This window comes from Neltuma alba, unplaced genomic scaffold (genome assembly GCF_004799145.2).
Source record: "Neltuma alba isolate B1F8T4 unplaced genomic scaffold, ASM479914v2 tig00012135_pilon, whole genome shotgun sequence".
NCBI classification, from domain to species: Eukaryota; Viridiplantae; Streptophyta; class Magnoliopsida; order Fabales; family Fabaceae; genus Neltuma; species Neltuma alba.
This window is the reverse complement of record NW_021636686.1, coordinates 516,561-541,024: the sequence shown is the minus strand read 5'-3', so window position 1 is coordinate 541,024 and position 24,464 is coordinate 516,561. Positions and strand designations below refer to the sequence as shown.

General features: G+C 33.5%; 3 protein-coding genes across 3 annotated transcripts; all 3 read right to left on the bottom strand.

Moving 5' to 3' along the window:
• Window positions 1-4,999: 4,999 nt before the first annotated feature.
• On the bottom strand, window positions 5,000-7,200 carry LOC114723372 (uncharacterized). Its single transcript, XM_028909564.1, has 2 exons — window positions 7,189-7,200; window positions 5,000-5,854 (listed from the first exon to the last, which is right to left on the bottom strand). The coding sequence occupies exon 2, from the start codon at window positions 5,755-5,757 to the stop codon at window positions 5,050-5,052; it is 708 nt and encodes a 235-aa protein (XP_028765397.1). The 5' UTR covers window positions 5,758-5,854; window positions 7,189-7,200; the 3' UTR covers window positions 5,000-5,049.
• On the bottom strand, window positions 6,060-8,831 carry LOC114723361 (TMV resistance protein N-like). The gene is made up of 3 exons (XM_028909556.1): window positions 8,350-8,831; window positions 6,605-7,715; window positions 6,060-6,409 (listed from the first exon to the last, which is right to left on the bottom strand). The coding sequence occupies exons 1-3, from the start codon at window positions 8,829-8,831 to the stop codon at window positions 6,083-6,085; spliced, it is 1,920 nt and encodes a 639-aa protein (XP_028765389.1). The 3' UTR covers window positions 6,060-6,082.
• Window positions 8,832-22,009: 13,178 nt separating this feature from the next.
• On the bottom strand, window positions 22,010-24,455 carry LOC114723360 (uncharacterized). The gene is made up of 3 exons (XM_028909555.1): window positions 24,225-24,455; window positions 23,601-23,675; window positions 22,010-22,198 (listed from the first exon to the last, which is right to left on the bottom strand). Exons 1-3 carry the CDS (start codon window positions 24,453-24,455, stop codon window positions 22,010-22,012), a joined length of 495 nt encoding a protein of 164 aa, XP_028765388.1.
• Between the last annotated feature and the right edge of the window lie 9 nt (window positions 24,456-24,464).

The following is a 24,464-nucleotide window of genomic DNA, read 5'->3' as shown; positions in this document are numbered from 1 at the left end:
CCCTCAACCCAACAAAACCTTTCAAAAGTTTATCCATTTTGGCAACAGAGAACTTACCAGTCGAACTATTTATCCCCTTTATCTTATCACAGCTATCATCTGTGGTTGGTGGCACTATAGCTTGAACTCTCTCCACACTCTCGTCTGGCGGTAGGTCCTTTAACATATCCAAGTTCCACTCTCCCCATTCATTCATAGAATCCCTTACTGACATTCCTCCCATCTTATCCCTCCGTGTGGTCCTACATTTCTCCTTCGAAACCTTCTTAGTCCCAGCCCATCTATCTTCTCAAAACCTGACCCTCCTTCCATTTCCAACTTCCCAACCACCATTTGCCGCCATTCTGTCTTATAGTTTTCCCAGCCTCTTCCACACAACTGAATCACTCTGCTTGACACTACAAGACCTTGTTAATTTCGCTTTCCTCCCCTACTTGGCATTCAGCACTTTTGACACAAGCTTCTCTGGTTTCTCTATCATTTCGCATCCCACTTTGCACAATTGCATCATTCATCACTGTCAAATCCCTCAGACCACATCCACCAACTTCCCTCAGCAAACACAATCTCTTCTAACCCATCAGACGGATCTTCCGTCTACCATTCTCCTGCCACTAAATAAATTCCCTCTGCAATTTCTCTATTTGCTGACACACCCCTCTAGGTGTATTTTCATGCAACGTGTGATCCACCGGAATTTGGCGTGTGACCGATTGTACCAAGGTTAACCTACCAGCCAAAGATAATCAATTCCTTTTCCAACCACTCAACTTCTTCTGCACTTTGTCAATCAGAAAACTAAATGTCTGTTTTGAGTTCCTCCCTTCCACTACCTTGGGTACCCAAATACCTCCCTAGATTCTTAGCTTTTGGAAACCCGCATAAATTAATCAACTAAATAAGCTAGACTTGTAGGCTTATAGGCCAGCCCTTGTGAAAATAGGTCTGTCTTATTTATTTAGGGAGGACTTGCCATAGACATGAACCCGAACTGTCCTATTTACCAAATAAGTTAGGTTAGACTCAAGTAGGTTACACTGTAGACTTCTGATAAGTTTACTTTTATTATATTTTTATTACTGAAGTTAACTTTTTCAAGTTTAAGAAACTGACATTGTAATTTTTAAATTTAAAGAATTAAACTGAAACCTGATATAAATTTAAATGATTGAATATATAATTATCCTATAAGTATCGTTGATGAAGAGACTTGAAAAACTTGATTAACAGAAGATACTCTTTTACCATACAGCTTGAAGTTCATAGACTTTACAAACCAAGGAACTCATCATTCTGCCCACTTCTTCTTTTTTTTTAATTAAGAAAAACACACTTTAACTGATAATCATACGCCTAGGGGGGCCAACTAAACAGTCTTTCCTCAGAATGTTAATAAGCTCCACCAGCGGATCAAAGACCACGTGAAAACCAGGCGGTGCTTTAAGACCCTTCTTACCAAGGCAGTCAGCGGTCTCATTATTGCAGCTACTATCAATATAGTTAATGTGAACATCCCATTCCCGCTTTAACAGAGACTTCACTTCTCTAATCACATCACAATCTGCATGGTTATCCTCCTGGCTGCAAATAATAATAAGCTCAATTACATGCGTCGAGTCCGACTCTATAGGATAACTCGCCTAGAACTTTCATGACAGGCAACCTTAACTGCGTAGGCAAGGCCAAATTTCAGCTGAGAGAGTGTCACCGTCGTTGATATGGTGGATGAAGCCTTTTATGAACTCCCTTTCAGTGTTCCGGATCAAGCCCCCACAAGCATTATTCTATTTGCCCGCTTCTTATCCCATTTTAAGCAGAACATGGTACAAGAAGTCCAAAAGTCTGTCCTAGGCTTTGTTCATGAAAGCCAATTCTAGAAGACCACTCTTTTTATGACACAAATAATGGAAAGTCTCATGCACGATGATAATATTATCTTGATTATGACTCATCACAAAGGTTCCCTCTTATTCAGAAATGCAGCTATCTAGCCACGGTTTAGACTTATTCACCATAACTTTTGAAATGATTTTATAAGAAAAATGCTTATAGGTCAAAACTCGTTGACTATGACTGGACTTTTTACTTTTCGGATTGGCACCACATCGATCAGTTCATTAATTGAATTGAGCTTAAAACCATTTGAAAAGAAACTTTTAACTTGCCAGTATACCTGATCCCCTATTATCACCCAGCTATTTTCGTAGAAGCTGCCCGTGAAGCCATCTGATCCAGGCGCTTTAGTTTCCTCCCACTTCATGAACAGCAGCCTTAACTTCACCAATAGACACCTCTCTCATAAACCATTCATTGATGATTTCTGGAGTTATAGCTTATCCACACCCTCCAAAACTTCAGAAAAATCTGTGTTACTTGATGAGCTGAGAAGTCTTCCATAAAAATCTTCAAAAGCCTTTGCACTTTCCTCTTCTAGTGCCTCCAACCATCATCAGTCCTCAACTTCACAGTCTTACCCCAAAGCTAATTGATTTTATTTTTCAGATCTGCCACTTCCCTTGCGATGTTATCATTCCAAGCACCATTGATGAAGTCTTCCTCGTCAATTTACCAATCAACCAAAGCTGATGAATTATCGAATTCCTTTCTACGGCAACTAAATCGTGCCCCCATCACATTGCATGAGTAGAGACATCATACAACAAAGAAAAATTTACCAGCTAGGAGGATGATATGATAGGTAGTCAGGCATTCACTTCAAATTTTTATTTTATTCTGTTTTGTGTAACTCAAGAGTATACTTAAGTCACTTGGATTTGAGACTAATCTCTGTCAAGTCAGAAGCATTAAAGTTAAAGATCTCCTAACAAATGCATTTTTCAAAATTCGAACTTGTGTTCTTCTCCTTATAAGGGTGAGACCACTTATTATCTCAACCAACAATTTGTTAGTAAATTTTTAATTTACATTGCTAAAGGATATTAAGATACACTTTAAGTAATTTACATAAACTCATGCTATGATCTACATTTACATTTGAGCGGAAGGAACAAATAGAACAGCAGTACTTTAATTATAGCTACGGCTGCCTTTGTGATCCATCAGAAACTGAAGCAGAGAGTAAACGCCATACGTATCTATCTATCTATCTATCTTTGTGATCTTGTTATGTACGGGCCATTCCTAGGTGCAGTATTTGTTTTATTATTATCCTTTCAGTGTTCTGTGTAAATTTTTGCAGAACAAATGTTGAAATAAAGTCAACCTGTCGGAGTAGTACAGTGAAACATGAAGTCACTAAGGAAGTTATCTGATATAGGAGTTATCCAGGAGGACCAAAGTGGAATTTTATTTATTGTTTGATTATAATCTTCAAATATAAACTTAGGTTCCTTTTTTTACGACTAAATAAGGACACCTGCATCATTGTCTTATCGTCTTGACAGGGCCCCCAATATATGAAGCTACCACTTTCCTTCATCCATCAAAGCTTCAACAGTGATTTTTGTACGACCTTATCAACTGGCATCACTAGGTGGAAATAATTTTTGTAAGCAGAAATTCAATAGTTGAATTTGTTATCTCCACAATTTTATTTTCTTTATATGCTAGTTGAATTTCAGAGATAACCATGTTCCCAGTTATGATTTAGGGAATTGTTTGTCAATTTTCCTGATAGCAATCAAAAGTCCTTGTATCTTAATGGATGCATTGCACGAGATCCTTAGTCCTCACACAGTACGTGCAGATTACAGAATCAATCTGACTGTTATTTGAGATTGTTATTCTGGGAGGCTGTTTCACAAGTCAGCATATAAAAACTATATTTGCATTTAAACTGAAAATTATTTGGAATTTGTGATGCAAGGTCAAGGTTTCTTATTCTACTCTGTTTTCTGAAAAACCTGCTTTGAAGATGATAAGTCTTGTTCAGAAACATGTTTCTTGAGTTTTATGGCTTATCACTTGCAGTTTTAGGAAGCTGACTTTTCTTAAAGAATTACTCTGTTTTTATTTTCCATGTTCATGGTGAAAACAAAGACTTCAAATTGGTTTCACTGAAAATTAAAGAATCTGGACTCCCAACATTTACATTGTAATTAATTAAGAAAAATGGTCCTCACATAACATTGTCGGAATGGAACGCTTTTTACTGGGGAAAAAAAACTTAAAAACAACAATAATCTTTTGACAGTCTAGCTCACCATCCAAGACTCTTCGTACCAAACAGTCGGACACTCTCTATCGTCCAACATGTAACGATAGATTTTAAAGAGCAAAAGGAGAGTTAGTGTCAAGTTTTGCAGAATAATGACAGATAATAACCCTAGAACTTGAAAATGCCAATTAAATGCCAAGGTCATATATTAATTGGGAAAATTCTATGAACCAGAAAGCTCTAGTTGACTTGTAAAAATCTTGTTTCAAGTCTGTAGCAATTGGCAGCTTTAAATTTGGGTCCTCAAGTATCATTATCTTGCCTAAGAAGGTCGTAATTGTCATTTTCCATATCTAAAAGTTGCCGCTGCATCAGAAATACTGAGGCTATATTACAAACCGAAATCAGTTTTTGCGACAATTATTTCAATAACCTGCGACGCTTAGAACCATCATAGATCAGGTATGCTGCAATCTTCTTCACAGGGAATTGAGGCCCAATACTTAAAATAAGCTCCACTTGATCACCAGGTTGAACTCTTGAAATGATACTTTGCCATTTTGCATCTTCATGGAAAGTTGCCGAGTCTCCCTTACATTGTTTAACATAAGCCTTCGTGTAGTTAATTATCAGAACATTTATGAGAAATTCAGGCCTTGTGTTATCCATGGAAGAAGAATACACAACATTCAGAAGCATCGCTTTCAAGTGACAACCTATGACTTGAGGTGCCTTAAAATTTACTGAGCGTCCTTCGCCCTTGTAGATAAACCAGTCGGGATACTGATCACCAGGTAGGTTAGAATCATTCCACCCGCCAGCATTCCATCCCTATTGATGGCATCAACACAGGAATCAAAAGCTCATATTTAAGTACTTATAAAAACAACAATGTGGCCCGGAAAAGGGAAAATAAAATACGACTCCCTTCATTATAACATGCTCATTAGACTTGTGGGAAGCAATATTGCATCCGTAAGGTAATCACTGTTTGTTAATGAAACTATGGATTTCTCATGCATGCAATATTGATATGAGTCTGGTACTCCAGAAAACCAATGTTTCCAAACATGATGGTGGTAGAAAAGAAAACAGAGACAAACCTGTAGTATTTTGTCTTTCAATAAGTCTACTTTGCAGCTCCCTGCCATTTGAATTAAAAGAGAATTGAGGGAATCTACCGATGTTGCATTCTGAACTTGATCATGACCGTCAAATGATGTAGAAGCTTCCACGGATCTGCTTGGTGTGGATTCCAATTCCATGAAGTTTGTCCCATACAAGGCATCCAAAAGTCTCGCCATTTCTCCATCGAATCGAGACTGTGATCGGCATTCTTCCCACACACCTCGAAGCTTGGCAAGATCGCCCAAAAATGGAGATAGGCCATGAAATCTGCCATTCTGTATGACAGAAAAAACTAGAGATGACATGCTCAGCAAAAATTCTTCACTGCTGGACTGGGGAATATCGGCGGGTGACATCCAAGACCATATGAGAGAAGGAAATACATCTCGTGCTCTTCCTTCAAGGCCTAGGAAAGATACATATCCATGCTTAAGTGCTTCCAATCTTGCTAATGACTTGGGTATTACTGTTATGGCAGTATGATCTGCCTTTAGTACTGTCATGGATTCCATCTGCTCAATATCTTCTTCTAAATGGTCAATCAATGAACAACCAGAAAGAATGAGAGTTTTTAATGATTTCAACTTGTAGATGCTTCTAGGAAGAATCCTCAGGCATTTGCAGTCTTTTAGATTTACCAAAATAATTTTTTTCAGATCTCCAATGCTCTGGTGAATTAACACTAGGCTCGGACAATCTTTCAGTACTAACTTTTCAAGGTTTGGTAGGTTTGTAAAATCAGGAGTTTGTCTCAAGTGAGGTGAATGGCTTAGAATGAGAATTGTCAAACACTGCAACAACTGCAAAAATGAAGTTCCATGTGAAAAATTAGCCAAATTATAATATTGACAGCTTAAAGCATTTAAAAAGGGGGGAAGGACAAATTGATACTTGGGGTTTCTTCCAAACTAGCCTGAGCTTGCTGTATCTAAAGTCAATAGCAACTAAGTTTTTCTGGTACAAGCTGTCAGGTATGGATTTTAAAGGAAATCCACGCCAACAAAGCCACCTTAGCTTATTTGAAAGATGCCTATAATCTCCTTCAAGATTTACATACTCTAGTTGGAGCAATCTGAGTTTTCTCATTGCCTTGAATGCCTCAGAATCAATCTCACACACTTCATGGGGCTTTTTCAGGGATATGCCCTCAATAACTTTTGTTCCCTGTTAAAACATATGTAAAAATGTTACGGAAAGAATTGAAGTCCCATTACCATAAAAATTTTAAGAAAAGGGTATGAAACTCGTAAGTTGGAGCAACAAAAAAGAAGAAACTACATAACTTTGGTGGAAAAACGAATGTATATTCTTTGACATCAAAGCCTGCAAAAGAAAATAAGACATGAAAGAAATTCTTACTGTATTTTGCATTAACACTTCAGTTACATCCTCTTGAAACCACAATCTACTGCGATCCTCAGGGTCCTTTCGTGGGTTTCCACAAATGATTTCTCTTCCCATATCACGTAATAAGTCATGCATTTCAAGCTTGTTGTTGTTCCTATTAACATTTATCAGGCTTCGCTCAATGAGAGTTGTTATACCTATTTTTGCATTAAATCCACATCCATTTAATATGTGCGTGGCATAGTTTCTATCCTTATTGAAAAAGAAGCAACAAATATCAAGAAATATATTCTTCTCCATATCATCCTTTAAACCATCAAAACTTATTTTTAACTTTGCTTGTATCTCATCATTCGGAATCCTTTCTAATTTGGACAAGACATCCTCCCATTCTTCAATTTTTCTGTCAAACAAATAAGAACCAAGCACTTCAAGAGCTAGAGGAAGTCCACCACAGTAAGCAACTACATTTTTAGAAAGTTCTATGAAGTTTTCAAGGGGAGCTTCTTGCTTAAAAGCATGCCAACTAAAAAGCTCGAGTGACTCAATTTCATCCATCGTTCTCATTCTATACTTGTAGTCAGCTCTAATGACACTAAGCAGATGGAGATCTCTAGTTGTTATGACTATTATACTCTCAGGACAAAACCATTCAAGACTTCCACATAATGTATTCAGCTGATTGACACTATCCACATCATCCAATACAACAAATGCTTTTATGTTGGGAAATCTTTCTTGAATTATTCTTTTCCCTCTATCAATATTAGGTACCTTGAAAACTTCTGTATTAATGATATCAGAAATGAGTTGCTTTTGCAAATTAACTACGTCATTAGAATGCTTTGAATTTTCTCTTATCTTCGCAAGAAAACTTCTTGCTCTTCTAAACGTATGACCAATTGTATTGTAAAAGGCTTTGGCAACAGTAGTTTTACCAACGCCTCCCATCCCCCAGAGGCCGATAATATGAACTTTTCTAAATCTCTTTTTTGACAATTTACTTGCCAGTTGCTGAACTCGAGACTCTATTCCCACTGGATGCTCAGCAACAAACAATTGTCCAGCATCTACTTTCTCTAAAACATCCTTCACAATGGTATCAATCAGCTCAACTTCAGACCTGTCATTAATAAATGTCCGTGAAACAATACAATCAGCCACATAAATAGCATCATTATCAGAAATAGAACCGACAAGACTTGCTTTTAAACAGGAAGAATTTTAGCGGGCCATTAAGGATAAGAGATGGACCAATTTAGCCATTAAATATGTATATGCATCACAGGAAAACTTTCAAGTGTAGGATAAATCGGGGGCATTAATTTCTGGACCCGAACAGGAGAAGGCTTCAAAAGAAGGCCAAGGGCACAAGGAAGCTATTGGAGCCGGACAGGAGGAGGCTTCAAAAGAAGGCCAAGAGCAGAACAGAAAACGCAAGTATAATAATTACTCAAAACATTTTCAACCATGCGATGAATTTATAGATATAACTTTTAAAGCTCACACAAAGTTACTCTAAAATAAAAATAAATTATACAAAATGGGTTTAAATTTTTTTAAAAAAAAATAGACTATTTTACCTTTTGAGAAATTAAAACCTGTTATTTGAAATTTGAAGAAGTCGAGAGACAAAAAAATTATATTAACCTTAAAATAAAATTATGGAAGCATTCTGAGTTTGACACATCGTAATTTCCTTTTCTTTCCTTTTTTTTTTTTTTGTCTTTAATGAGAGCTGGTTTGGAATTCGTTACCGAAATGTTCCGGAATCAAACCCGGAAAGGTTGCTGATTTCCGTGAGTGCCTGCCTCCACCGCAGCACCCGGCGATCACCGCCCCCTCCCAACCTTTGCTCGTGTCGTTTCATCGCTCCACCATATGTACCTGTCTGTTTACGAACATGAGACGGATCTGTGTTATAGAATATGGGAATAACCACCTGAGCTGCAGATCTTCGACACTCCATTATGTTCACCAGTTCATCCAGACACCATCTGGAAGATGCATAATCTGGAGACAAAATTACCAACGCAATTCGTGATCGTTCAATTGCTTGCAATAGTGAGGCAGAGATCTCTTCTCCCCTCTCAACTCCTTCATCGTCCATGAAAGCATGGATCCCTGACCGCCCTAGAGCGCTATAAAGCTCAGAAGTAAAACCGTCACGGGTGTCTTCGCCTCTAAAACTCAAGAACAAGTCGTAAGTCCAGGAAGAACCAGAAGAAGAAGAAGCCATGGCTTATTGAGGGAATCAGGCAGGAGGCCAATCAATAAAACGCTTCAACGGATCGATCACAATTCATCACAGGAGTGTGACTTCATAATTGATTCCTTTATTAATCACCCACGTCTGAATATTTTTCGCACAAACAAGTCAGTCAATTATTACTGTTTTTGGTCCCCAGGAGTCAGGTTTACCGTATCGTATCTTTCCTATTTCGCTTATCTCTCCCATTGATATTTTTAAAGGGCAGGGAATACGGGACCATTGACAATGATGGTGGCTTAAGATTAGGCAATACTGGTTTTTTTTTTAAAAAAAAAGCTGTGATAATAATGAGTTTGACAGTACAGGTGAATTATCATAATGATTGAAAACATGATATAAGTTTTTTTTTTCAAAATTTTATATAGGATATAAAATATAGTAATATAATTATAATAATTGATAAAATTGAAAAAAAAATTGAATACCAATTACCCGCGAGGTTGTGATTTTGACAGTGCAGGGGTTTCAACCTGTACTATCACATCTACCTTTTTCACAGATAAGTGGGCTTTTGAAAAATAAGTTACATTTTTTTCTTACATATTATTACATTTAATCACTTTTAACTAGCTTTTTAATTTACATAATTTAATTATTTGGATCTTATAGAAAAAAAAGGGCGTATAAATCAGTCTTTGTTTAGCCTTTCTTTGCAAATCAACTACCCAAAATTAAACAGTAGTGTAATCATCTATAATTTTATGCTTGGTCGAGATATCTAAACCACAAATACTCAGAATTCGCTGGCTTTTTTACTAATATACTGCTTATTTACCAGAATACTATACTTAAAATCGTTCATGTAAAGAACGAGTTTAAGATTGTAAGGAAGTCGTTCATGCGAAAATGAATTTTACCTTTGCTATTTGTCCCATTGTCCTAACAAGTCTAACACATACATTATTTTGAATAAAAAAAGTAAACTTCATCACGTATAGATCGACTTTGCCTTCCCCTCTCCTCTCTCTTCTCTCCTGCCACTTTGCCTTCCCCTCTCCTCTCTCTTCTCTCCTGCCACCGCATCAAACGGAATATTTGAAAAATTGATGAGTAAGGAATAGTTTGAAAAAACACACGGTGATGGCTATTTGGGGGAGGAAAAAAATGATTGATAGAGTTAATATACAAATTATGGGATGGAGTAAAATAGGAAAATCAAGCATACACTCAGTTAATTCTTAATGTAAAATCTATTTATCTAATTTAAATAAATTAAAGAAACTAAATTAATTACTTGATTATGAATATGAGAAATAAGATAATAAATGACTTACCCTCAGGAGTATATATACTCCTCCTGTCCTGAATGTAGGACTTAGTCTGAGGGTAAATTTTGATCCTAAGTGTAAGTCATTTATCTATCTTATTTTTCATATTCATAATCAAGTAATTAATTTAGTTTCTTTAATTTATTTAAATTAGATAAATAGATCTTACATTAAGAATTAACTGAATGTATACTTGATTTTCCTATTTTACTCCATCCCATAATTTGTACATTAACTCTATCAATCATTTTTTTCCTCCCCCAAATAGCCATCACCGTGTGTTTTTTCAAACTATTTCTTACTCATCAATTTTTCAAATATTCCGTTTGATGCGGTGGCAGGAGAGAAGAGAGAGGAGAGAGGAAGGCAAAGTCGATCTATGCGTGATGAAGTTTACTTTTTTATTCAAAATAATTTATGTGTTAGACTTGTTAGGACAATAGGACAAATAGCAAAGGTAAAATTTATCTTCGCATTACATGAACGATTTTAAGTATAGTATTCTGGTAAATAATTTGGGAAAACCATATTGAAGGTACCTATACTTTCTTTTTATTTTTAATTTGGTACCTATGTGTTTTTTCCCTTTAATTAAACATTTAATTTTATCTTTTTAGCAAGATTAGCTCTTATAACTTTGTTCTATTGATATTTTTAGTCTCTACATAAGGATTAATGATGTTAATAAAGAAAAAATAAATATTTAGTTAAGAACAAAAAACACATAGGTACCAAATTGAAAATTGAAAAAAAGTACAGGTACCTCCAATATGGTTTTCCCAAATAATTTTCAGGATTTTGGTAATATGTTTTATTGCAGTATATTAGTAAAAAAGCCGAATTCGCTCGTCTATGACTGTACGTAGCTAGTCTGTTGCTTATCATAATCATTAGTCAATCACTCGGTAGTCCTGTTCGATATTTTATTTTTGGCCGCCGTGAAAGTTAAGAAATTCTTAATTATATTATCACCAATTCATCTTAATTTAATCGTAATTCTCACCCTGTCTGAGCGGATCAGAGCAGTTTGTACTGAAAAAACTAATGTTAAAAAACATTTATTTTAAGTTAATCTAAGAGCTTGTTTGGGAATTATTGGGATTGTTCCGGACAGCCTCAAAAGCCACTTGGGATTAAAAAAAAAAAAAGGTAGTCGAATGAAAAAATACTTTTGATATGGATTTGAAGGCTGCTGATTTTTTTGGGTCAAAAGTCACTTTAAAAGTTAAAAAAATCTGAAAAAAAATTAATCTTTTAGTCATTCAACTTTTAACTTAGTAACTCAGTCTTTTAATTATGACTCGGTATAACTTGATTCTTGAATTTTTAACTGGGTTAAAACTCTCTTTAATTTCTATCTCGCTTAATAAAGTAACCGTTCTTACACATGACTCATCCTACATGGCACAAAGGGTTGTTGACACTATGAAAAATATACTCACGTGGCTTCCAAGTAAGCTCATCATGGCTGGAATATGTTCCTCATTGTTCTGATTGGGACAAAATGGCAGGCGATGCCAACATTGATTGAAAATCAATGAAGTAGAAAATAAAATGGAATATGAAGAAATCCACCCACCTGCAATGAAAATTCAATATTGGTGGGGACAGTGTTTGAACTTCTGAAATGGAAGACGTGAGTGGAAAACTTTTATGATTTTCAAATTTCCACATTCTCACGTTTTTTTCCTCCTCCATAAATTCTCCTTTCCCCTAGTCTTGTCCTTTGTCTAGGGCTATTTATGGGATAAATCGAGACTGGTTCATCCTGATTTTTTCCTGATGAACAGTAACGGAATAGAAAAACTATCCTATGTCTCATTCCATCCTGGTGTTGTCCTGATTTTGGTTGGGACGGGACTGAGACATCTCGATGTGATTTTGTTTTAATGTCTTTTGAGTTATTAGACCTATTGCAATAAAATCTGATTTTTTTTCTAATTGTAGTTTTTTGGGCTTAGCCCTTGTAAAAACATCTTTTTTTTTTTAAATTTTCTTTGGGCACCCTTACACAAAAACCCAAAATATTATATATAATAGTCATTAAAAACTCTAAATAAAAGTTTGGGTCAAGGTGCAAAAATACCCATAAATTTATACCAAGAGTGCAACCACCACCATAACTTTTTTGAGGTACAGAAATACCCATAAACTTATAAAATTATAGCAAAAATGACATCGCCATAAGCTTTTAGTCAAAGTACACTAAATACCATATGTTTTTGCATAAAAGTACCAATGATAGTGAAAATAAATTAATTCTTTCAGTTTTAGCAAAACAAAAAAACTCTATTAAATTTTATCATACTATTATAATACTAATAATTTTATTGTTAGCTTATACGTTTAGTTCTCTTAGTTTCTTAAATATATAAAGTATATTTTGAGTTACTAAATGTTAACACCATTAGTCTCATTAATAGAAAATACTAACTCAATGAATTTAAATGGTAACTTTGTTGAAGTACCCATGAACGTGTAAGAATTGATTATTTGACTTTTTGAAAAAAGTATTATACTATTATACTTTTGAATCTCTAAATTTGCATCAAGTTTTATTTTAACCTCTTAAAATTATAAAGTTTATTTTGAGTCCATTTACTGCTGCATAAAAGTTGAGCGCTAGCGCTTAAAATTTCTAATAGGTAGCATTTATCAAGCGCTACATATATCAGTGCTACCTAATGATTAGGTAGCGCTTCAGAAGCGGAACGAAAAAATTACTTCTTTTTTTTCCAATGAATAAAGAGAGTATCATAATTTAATTAATATAATACATAAGTTAATTAATCTATCATTCTTGGAACAAAAATTTTCTTTCCTATTTTATTTATATTTTTAAGATTTAAAGATCATATTATTTATTGATATTTTTATTTTAAATTATATTTTTATTTTTACTTGTCAACTAAACTTCAAAATCTAAGGAAAAACTAAGCTATTAACTATATATTAAAATTAAAAAATAAATTAAAAGTACACATTAACAATATCATTAACTAATTTTTTTATATATTATAATCATAAGTTTCTAACAGGCTCAGGCCGGCCTAACAGGCTTAACAGGCCTTTTAGAGAGCCTAAGCCTGGCCTATTAACTTAAACAGGCCTTCAAACAGGCCTGAGCTTGTCTCTTTTGGAAAACAGGCCAGGCTAGGCCAGGCCAAATACAGGCCAGGCTGCCTGGCCTGTTTCCACCCCTAATTATAAGCGCAAATTTCCACATTCTCACGTTTTTTTTTCTCCACCATAAATTCTCCTTTCCCCTAGTCTTATCCTCTGTCTAGGGCTGTTTACAAGACAGATTAGAACCGAGACATCCCAGTATTGTCCCGATTAGACTCTAGTCGGGACAAGACCGAGACGCCCTGATATTAAGGGTGGAAACAGGCTAGGCCAGGCCAGGTTTTACTCTTAACAGGCCAGGCCTGTTTTGTAGCCTATAGGCCTGAGCCTGGCCTGTGGCCTGTTACAGGCTTATTTTTCAGCCTGAGCCTGGCCTGTATAAAGGCCTGGCCTGGCCTGGCCTGAAGCCTGTTAAAAGCCTGTTTTTTAAAAAAATTCAAATTACAATATTTTTTTAGAAAAAAGCTAAAATAAAAAAAGTATATATAATAATTAATTTTTTTAGTTTTGTCTTTTATTTAAATTTTAGTATCATAGGTACTGTTTTAAATCTTAATTACAATTTATAAGGATATTATTGAAAACTAATTCAAATTATATGTTAAAATTTGGGACAAAACTATGTTTAAGTACCAAAAAAATTAAGACAAATAAATAAAAAAAACTATTAATTTTACAATGAATAAAGAGAGTATCATAATTTAATTAATATAATACATAAGTTAATTAATCTATCATTCTTGGAACAAAAATTTTCTTTCCTATTTTATTTATATTTTTAAGATTTAAAGATCATATTATTTATTGATATTTTTATTTTAAATTATATTTTTATTTTTACTTGTCAACTAAACTTCAAAATCTAAGGAAAAACTAAGCTATTAACTATATATTAAAATTAAAAAATAAATTAAAAGTACACATTAACAATATCATTAACTAATTTTTTTATATATTATAATTATAAGTTTCTAACAGGCTCAGGCCGGCCTAACAGGCTTAACAGGCCTTTTAGAGAGCCTAAGCCTGGCCTATTAACTTAAACAGCCCTTCAAACAGGCCTGAGCTTGTCTCTTTTGGAAAACAGGCCAGGCTAGGCCAGGCCAAATACAGGCCAGGCTGTAGGCCCCTGACAGGCTGCCTGGCCTGTTTCCACCCCTACCTGATATGATTTTGTTTTAATATTTTTTGAGTTGTTAGACCTGTTGCAATAAAATCTTTTTTTTTTTCTGATTGTAGTTTTTTGGGCTTAGCCCTCGTAAAAAGATCTTTTTGTTTTTTTTTTAAATTTTCTTTGGGCACTTTAAATAAAAACCCAAAATATTACATATAATAGTCATTAAAAACTCTAAATAAAAGCTTGGGTCAAGGTGCAAAAATACCCATAAATTTATACCAAAAATGCAACCACCACTGTATCCTTTTTTGAGGTGCAAAAATACCCATAAACTTGTAAAATTAGAACAAAAATGACATCGTCACTAAATTTGACTAATGATCATTATTTTTCATAGTAGAGCCCATGCTAATATTATCAAAGTACTGAAATCCCCCTAAATAAAAGAAGAAGAAAAAAGACAAGGTGCAAAAATATTCATAAACTTTTAGTCAAAGTACACTAAATACCATATGTTTTTCCACAGCTGCAAAAGTACCAATGATAGTGAAAATAAATTAATTCTTTCAGTTTTAACAAAAAAAAACTTTATTAAATTTTATCATACTATTATAATACTAATAATTTTATTGTTACGTTTAGTCTTCTAAGTTTATCAAGTTTTAACTTAGTTTCTTAAACATATAGAATATATTTTGAGTTACTAAATATTAACACCATTAGTCTCATTAATAGAAAATACTAACTCAATGAATTTAAACGATAACTTTGTTGAAGTACCCGTTAACGTGTAAAAATTGATTATTTCATTTTTTTAAAAAAGTATCATACTATTATACTTTTGAACCTCTAAATTTGCATCAAGTTTTATTTTAACCTCTTAAAATTATAAAGTTTATTTTTAGTCCATTAATATTTTTATATATTGAAAGATGATTGTTGATGTTAAAAATCAGACTGCATCTTTATTAGGTTTTATTTTAAATATTTTTCAACTTACAAATTTTAAACTAAAGATTAATATTTTAATATTTAATTACAAAGTTACCATTTAAATTTGCTAGATCAACCTTGATTGTTAATGAAACCAACGGTGTTGACACTAAAGGAATTAAAGATACACTTTGTAAATTTAAGGAGCTAAATTAAAACTTTATGTAAATTGAGAAGACCAAAGATATATATTAACCATAAAATTATTAGTATTACAATAATATAATAAAATTTAATAGAGTTCTTTTTTTCGCTAAAACTAAAAGAAACAATTTATTTGCATGGTCATTGGTACTTTTACACTTGTGAAAAAATATATGGTATCTGGCGCACTTTTACTAAAAGTGTATAAGTATTTATGCACCTTCATCCTTTTTTGTTTTCCTACGTTAAGGGCATTTTGACACTTTCATAACATTAGTGTGGCCCCACTACAAAAAATAATGGTTGTTTGTCAAATTTAACCCCAGTGTCATTTTTGCTTTGATTTCGCAAGTTTATAAGTACTTTTGCACTTCAAAAAAGGTTATGGTGATGGAATCAGTTTCCCTGCTCAGCGGGAGATGAGCACTAATAGCTCATCTCTCACTGCATATCGTTTTATTTAAAACAAGCAGGAGATGTGTTTAAACTTACTAAAAAACGACGTTGTCTCTGCTCTGTTTCTACTTTCTAAGGAAAAATTTTTGTCGCACCATTCAGCCCTCATGAGAGACAATAATTGACACACTCGGCGCCAACTTTGGAGAGAAAGGAGTTTTTAACTTTCTCCCATTGAAAATTGAAAAAAAAGCTGAAATTTCAGTGCAGAAAAAAATTTTAGATTGAAGAATGAGGTGTTTGACTTTCTACCATCCTTTGTGATTAAAGAAGGTGTCGAATTTCAGACATTTGCAAAGTGTGTGAGGTCAACGACTAGAAGAGGCCAATGCCGGAGGCTATGGAGGGGCTAAAAGTCAAAAACAGGTGAGGAAGAAATTTACGATTTAGGGATATGAGATGGGGAGGGAAAATGATGAATGAGATTAGCTAATTAAAACAGAGTTTTCAGCTTAAAATAAAAAGAAAATTGCTTCTTATTTTATATAAACAGTGCGGAGTGGAAGATGAGCTATCGGTGCTCATCTCCCGCTGAGCAGGGAAACGCGTTCCTATGGTGATGGGTGCACCTTTGGTATGAGGTTATAGGTATTTTTGCATCTTGACCCTGAAAGCTTTTAACACAATCAAAACTTACTGGAAATTCTAATCATTAATAGTTTCAAATCATCAGCAAATATAAAAGCTCTAAATAAATAGATCTATAGTTCTATATAATAGTCTCAAATCTTTAAAAAATATGAAAAAAAATGATAACATGTATTATATAAATATAATAAAAAATGAAAAAAAAAAAGACCAAGATGGGACAACCTCGTCCCGTCTCAGTAAAGCTTGGACCAGGACAGACTGGTTTTGAACACCCTTACCTCACCTCTGTTATGGTAATCCAGAAGGGAGCTGCAAGACTCTTCTTTATTTAGGTATTCGTACACTACTTTGCCTTTTTCATTGACCCTCAAGCCACTTCCCATCTTCCTCGCAAATGCCGTAAAGAGTAATATCTCCTGTTTTTAATATAATAATTAAAATAAGTAATAAATGTGTTTTTATTTTTCTAAACTACTTTTATAATCATATATATTAGAACTATTCTTTGATTAAGAACCCGTTAGTATATATAACTAATAGGCTTGGCTAAAAAAAAATGTAGTTCACAGACAAGTTAATACAATTTTTGGTTCATTAAATTTGTCCTCATTTTGATTTTGGTCTCTCAAGTTTCAAATCATAGGTTTTGGTTTTCAAGTTTTTTTGATTTAAAATATTGGTTCCTATCATCCAATAAAAACTTGAATCATTTTGTTTTTTGAGGGACCAAAACCTATGATTCAAAACTTGAGGAACCAAAACTAAAATGAGGACCAACTTAAGAGATCAAAGATTATACTGACTCTTAATAGAAATACTTTAGCTAAAAAAATATAAATTTACAAAGCAAAGTAATTAAGATTTTATGTTTAGGACAAAAATAAACTGGTGAATTAGTCAATAGTTTGGTTTGATTTGATTTGGTTGTTGAACTGGGCAGGAATTGAACTGGTATCGAACCGATTACACTAGGGTGCACTGTTGAAAACTGGTATGAATCAATGATGAACTGATTTGAATGATTATGTTGCTATTTGTTCTTTTTTTATCTTGTTCAGCTCCTAATATCTCAGTCACTATTAATTTGAATAAATTTTAATGATGATTTTCCTATCAATAATTATTAATTTTAGTTATAAATGAATAATAAAGATCAAAATTATCAATGTCGTTGTACTTTATTATTGGCACAATCAAACAATTATTATATTTTCTTGTATTTTGTTGTTAGTAATTATTAATGTTGTTATATTTTGTTATTTTTTTAATTAAATTATATTATTTTAATATGACTTGTTTGATCTCTAGTTGATCCCAGTCCGACTAACTAACCTTTGAATTATTACCTCAATCAATTTAGTTCCTAAACCAGTTTTTTTTTTTTTTTTTGGTTATAAGTTATGTCAACTTCTTTCTTTATAATTTGACACTGTTTATATTATATCATTCATATCAAGGATTAAAAAGTTGATTAACCCTTCCTTTTATCTTAATTATATATCATTCCTTTTATCAGGCAAGATGAAAAATAAATATAAAATAGTTCATCAAATTAGAATAATTTTAGGGAATTAATAACAAACAAAAAATGGAAAGGAAAAATGATAAAACGGAAAAGGGGGGGAAAAGATGGTGAGAGGTATGGAGGCATAAAAAATCTGGGGTATTGGGGTACCTGGGGCAGCCAGTGTTAAGTATTAGATCTGTATTGCTAAAATATAAGCGTTCGTTCCGCTAATCATTCCATTTTTTTCTTTTATTGAAAAAATAAATGTTCACATGAAAGGAAAATCATTCATGCATGGAACAATTTCTGGTTCAGGGTTATTGTAATAAATACTCCCTCCATCTCTATCTATGAGCTTTAAATTTAGGAAGCAGTGTTATAAGCTTTAGTTTAGATTTGTCCCAATATTTAATATATTTTTTCTATTTTCGTCCTTAATTATTGTTTTCTCTTTTTTGTCACACTCTCTTATTGCATTTTCTCAACCATCATATATTCTCTTTCATTATTTTTTTCATTTATTGCTTATAAATATTTTTAACTCGGAAAAATATCTTAAAAAGATATTTAAATAGCCCAAATTCTTATTTGAGTTGTCGCATTTGTTAAAGCCTTAATGAGGTCACAGGACCCAAAGAAAGATTCTAAAATTTTATGAAACGAGAAGCTTAGAGATATCAGAATTTTTTATCATTTTCATATTGCGTAAGTGCTCTTATTGAGTAAAACTCGGCGTCTATATTGCAAAGTCAGAAAATCAATCAAGGAGACAACGGTGGGTTGGTTTTTATATTTAATATTCCTACTTTAATCTTGTAAATGTGTTATAGAAAAAGAAAATTATTAATTTAAAATTGATATGTGTTAACTACGAAATAGAACAATATAATTTTGAAGGTTTATAATAAAATTTTATTCAAAGACTTAATGTAAGTGTGTTATAGAGACATAAAATTGTTAATTTAAAATTGAAACATTTTAATTGTGAAATGGAACTTATTAATTGTCAAGATTATATTGTTATCGAGTTTTATGCAAAAATTTATTGTAAGTGTTATGGAGACAGAAAGTTGTTAATTTAGAATTGAGATGTGTTAACTGCAAAATGAAACATCTTAATTTTAAAAGTTATATTGTGATCAAGTTTTATTCAAAGGCTTATTACAAGTGTATTATGAAGACATAAAGTTGTTAAGTTATAAGTAAGGGTTAAGGTGTATCTAGCAACCTAAAGTATTTTATTAGATGTGTCCAGTACCTTAAGTATTTTGTGATGTACCTAGCATCTTGAAATATTCTTTTAGGCACATCCAACACTCTAAAAATATTTTAAAAAATACTTTATACTTTATAGTGCTTGATATATATTTATTTAACGGACCTTTTGAGGAGTTAATAATGAAATTAAAACTCTTCATGAAACAATACTTTAAAAACACACCTTCATTTCTGACAAAAAAAATTAATACTTTAAGAATAAAATTGTACCACAAAATATTTTCGGGTATTGGATGTACCTGAAAAAAATACTTCAGAATGCTAAGCGCACCACAAAATACTATAAGATGTTGGGCACACCTGACAAAATACTTTAAGGTGCTGGACTTACCTTAACCCTAAAATTAAAACATGTGAACTATAAAATGGAATATGTTAATTGAGAATTTTCTTTTGGCTTCTAATAAAAAAAAAGGCATAATTATTATTTCCTAAAATTTTAAAATTCCTCTTTGAATTATGTGACTTAATTAGAAATTTGGTAAATTTAATGACCCAAAGTGTTTTTTTAAAATTTTTTAGTTATTTTAAGTTTATAATAAGAATAGTAAGGAGTACTAGTTTTACCAATCATACGGGCTACTGATAAGAAAAGTCAGTTCTAGATTTTGTAGCAGTATGTTTTGTCCTCCTTTTTTGTACTTTCTTAGTTCATTGACACTATCTTCTTTGTCCAGAAGTGAAGGGAATGCAAGTAATATAAGACCCTGCATACAAGTAACTATATGGAGCATGTGCTTTATTTCACAGGCTAATCCTCATAATGCAGTAATAAAAATAATCAAACCAATAAACAAATACTACTAGCTTGAAAGAGCTTTTCAATTCTTCATAAATCCATAAGGGATACTCCTCTAATAAAAACTTTTTGCTGAACGGTCTGATAGAGTTTTAGTTTACATTTCCCTTAAAAAGGAGAGTTGATGTTAGTCATCGGATTGTAAGTGTCATGTGCGGGAAAATTAGGATGCAGAAAGTCTAATATGGAAAGAAGAAAGCAATATGTTGGAGAATGAAGATGCATTCGACTGTGCCGCATTAGCATGCATGGCCTAATTGGTATTCTTTATGTAGCTTATGGCTATGGCTGCCTTTATGATCCATCAGAAACTAAAACAGAGCAAACCCTATACACATCTATCCATCTTTGTGATCCTTGAATGCATGGGACATTCTTGAGTGTAATATTTGTTATAACATTATCCTTCCAATGTTCTGGATAGTTTTTGCAGAATGAATATTGAAATAAAGCCAACCTATCGGATTAGTAAAGTGAACCAAGAAGTCGTTCAAGAAGTTATTTGATACAGGTATCTTGGAGAACCTAATGGAATTTGAGTTATTGCTTGACTATAAACTTTAAATATAAATTCTTTTATAACTCTAATCTTCAAATATAAATTCTTTTATAACTAAATAATGAAGCCTGCGTCATTCTTTTATATTCTTGACAGGGCCCCCAAGATATGAAGCCACCTCAAATGGCATCTTTTAGGCAGAAATGTTTTTTTGTAAGCAGAAATAATTCAGTAGTTGAATTTATTATCACCTCAATTTTATTTTCGTTATATGCTTGTTGAATTTCAAAGATAGTGAAAGCCATGTTCTCAGTTATGATTCAGCTAGGGAATTATTTGTCCTTTTTTATTTTCACAGCAATCAATATTTTTCTTTGGATCTTAATGGATGTAGTGCGTGAGATTCTTAGTCCTAACACAGTACGCACAGATTACTGAACCAATCTGATTGTCATTTGTGATTGTTATTCAAGGAAGTTGTTTCACAGAGTATTATAAAAAATTACAATTGCATTTAAATTGAAACTTATTTGGAATTTGTGTCTTGTGGTGCAAGTCAAGGTTTCTTATTCTACTCTGTTTTGTGAATTTGAAGATGGTATGTCTTGTCACATGCAGATTTGGGAAGCTGACTTTTCTTAAAGAATTACTTCTTTTTTTTTTTTTAATCTCTGTTTTTTCCTGAGGTAAAAATTCTTAATCTCTGCTTTTATTGTTCTTGCTTTTGGTGAAAAGAGACTTCAAATTGGTTTCTCCGAAGATTGAAAAATCTGGACTTCAACATCCACATTGTATTAAGAGAGTTGATCTCCAGATATCATTGTTGGAATGGAAAGCTTATATCAGTCAATCCGAAGATATCTTAGAAACAACAATAAACTTTTGAATGTCCACTTCACCCATGCATCCAAGACTACTCAGAGACAAGCACCCATGCATCCAACATATGCGACAAATTTTAAAAGGGAAAATGACGAGATCAATTTTAGCAGGATAATGACAGTTAATGACCCTAAAATTTGAAAATACCAACGAAACACCAAGGTCATGTACAGATTAGGAAAATTTTATGAATCAAAATGCTCTAGCTGGCTAGCAAAATTCTTGGTTGGAGTCTGTGCCAATCGGCAGTTTTAAATTTTCTGGTCTTCAAGTATTCATTGTCTTTAATGAAAAGTTCCATGATTGTTTCTTTTACCTTTAATCAGGTATGCCGCAATCTTCGTCACAGGTAAAACAAGCTCCACCAGATCACCAGGTTGGACACTTTGAAATGATGCTCTGCCATTCTTCATCTTCATGGAAAGTTGCCGAGTCTCCCTTAAGCTATTTAACAGTAGCCTTCGCGTGGTTAATGATCAGAACATTTATGAGAAATGCATTGTGATATCCGTGGAAGGAGAATACACAACATTGAGAAGCATCGCCTCCGAGTGACAACCTATGACTACAGGCACCTTAAAGATTACCGAGCGTCCTTCACTCTCGTAGATGAACCAATCAGGATACTGATCACCAGCTAGGTGAGAATCATCCCACCCACCATTATTCCATCTCTATATATTGCATCAACACAGGAATCAGAAGCTTGTATTTAAGTACTTATAAAACGATATGGCCCAAAAAAGGGAAAATAAAATATCGACTCCCTTCATTTTCACATACTCATTAGACTTGTGGGAAGTAATAGTGCATCTGTCAGGTAATACCGTCTGTTAATGAAACTACAAATTTTTCATGCATGTAAGAAATATTGATGTGAGTCACGTTCTTCAGATAACTCATATTTCCAAACATGATGGGGATAGAAAAGAGAACAGAGACAAGCCTGTAGTATTTTGTCTTTCAATATGTCTACTTTGCCACTCTCTCCCATTTGAATTAAAAGAGAATTGAAGGAATCTGCTGGTCTTGCATTGTTAACTTGATCCTGACCGACAGATGATGCGGAAGCTTCCACATATGAGAATTGTGATGTGCTTGGCGTGGATTCCGATTCCATGAAATTTGTCCCATACAAGGCATCCAGAAGTCTTTCCATTTCTCCATTGAATGGAGACTGTGATCGGCATTCCTCCCACGTCCCTCAAAGCTTGGCAAGATCGCCCAGAAATGGAGAGAGGCCATGAAAGCTGCCATTCTGTACAAAAGATAAAACTAGAGAAGATATGCTTAGCAAAAAGGCTTCACTACCGGACTGGGGAATATCAGTGGGTGACATCCAAGACCATATGAGAGAAGGAAATATATCTTGTGCTCTTCCTGCAAGGCTTGGGAAAGATACATATCCATGCTTAAGCGCTTCCAATCTTGCTAATGACTTAGGTACTACTGTTATGGCAGTATTATCTGCCTTTAGTACTGTCATGGATTCCATCTGCTTCATATCTTCTTCTAAAAGGTCAGTCAATAAACAACCAAAAAGAATGAGATTTTTTAATGATTTCAATTTGTAGATGCTTCTAGGAAGAACCCTTAGGCATTTGCAGTCTTTTAGATTTACCAAAATAATTTTTTTTTAGATCTCCAATGCTTTGGTGAACTATCTTCAAGCTCAGGCAAGCTTTAAGCACTAGCTTTTCAATGTTTGGTATGCTTATAAAATCAGGAGTTTATCTCAGGTAAGGTGAATGACTAAGAATGAGGATTGTCAAACACTGCAACAACTACAAAAAATGAAGTTCAATGTGAAAAATTAACCCAAACTATAATATTGACGGCTTAAACATTTGAAAAGGCAGGAAAGACAAATTCATACTTAGGGCTTCCTCCAAACTACCCTGAGGTTGCTGTAATTGAAGTCAATAGCAACTAAGTTTTTCAGGTACAAACAGGCAAGTATGGATTTTAAAGGAAATCCATACCAATAAAGCAGCCTTAGCTTATTGGAAAGATACGCCTATAATCTCCTTTAAGATTTACATACTCTAATTGGAGCAATCTAAGTTTTCTCATTGCCTTGAATGCCTCAGAATCAATCTCACACACTTCATGGGGCTTCTTTAGGGATATGCCCTCAATAAGTTTTGTTTCCTATTAAAACATAAGATAAAAACTTTATGAAAAGAAAAGGCATTCCCTATTTACTAAGAGAAATACAATGCATAAATTATATATGATGTTTATGACAAAGGGTATATGGAACTCGTAAATTGGAGCAACAAAAAGGAACGAAGTACATAACTTTTGTTTCTTGGCATAAAAACCAATGCATATTTCCTGACATCAAAGCCTGCAAAAGAAAATAGGACATGAAAGAAATTTTTACCGTATTTTGCATTAACACTTTAGTTACATCCTCTTGAAACCACAATCAACTGTGATCTTTAGGATCCTTTCGTGGGCTTCTCTAAATGATTTCTCTTCCCATGTCATATAATAAGTCATGCATTTCAAGCTTGTTATTGCTCCTATTAACATTTATTAGGCTAGCTCAATGAGAGTTGTTATTCTAATTTTTGCATTAAATCCACATCCATTTAATATATGGGCCGCATAGTTTCTATTCATGTTAATAAAAAAGCAACGTATGTCAAGAAATATATTCTTCTCCGCATCATCCTTTAAACCATCAAGACTTACTTTTAACTTTGCTTGTATCTCATCATTCGGAATCCTTCGTAGTTTAGACAACACATCCTCCCATGCTTCAATTTTTATGTCAAACAAATAAGAACCAAGCACTTCGAGAGCCGGAGGAAGTCCACTATAGTAAGCAACTACATTTTTAGAAAGTTCTATGAAGCTTTCAAGGGGAGCTTCTTGCTTAAAGGCATGCCAACTGAAAAGCTTGAGAGACTCAATTTCATTCATTGTTCTCAT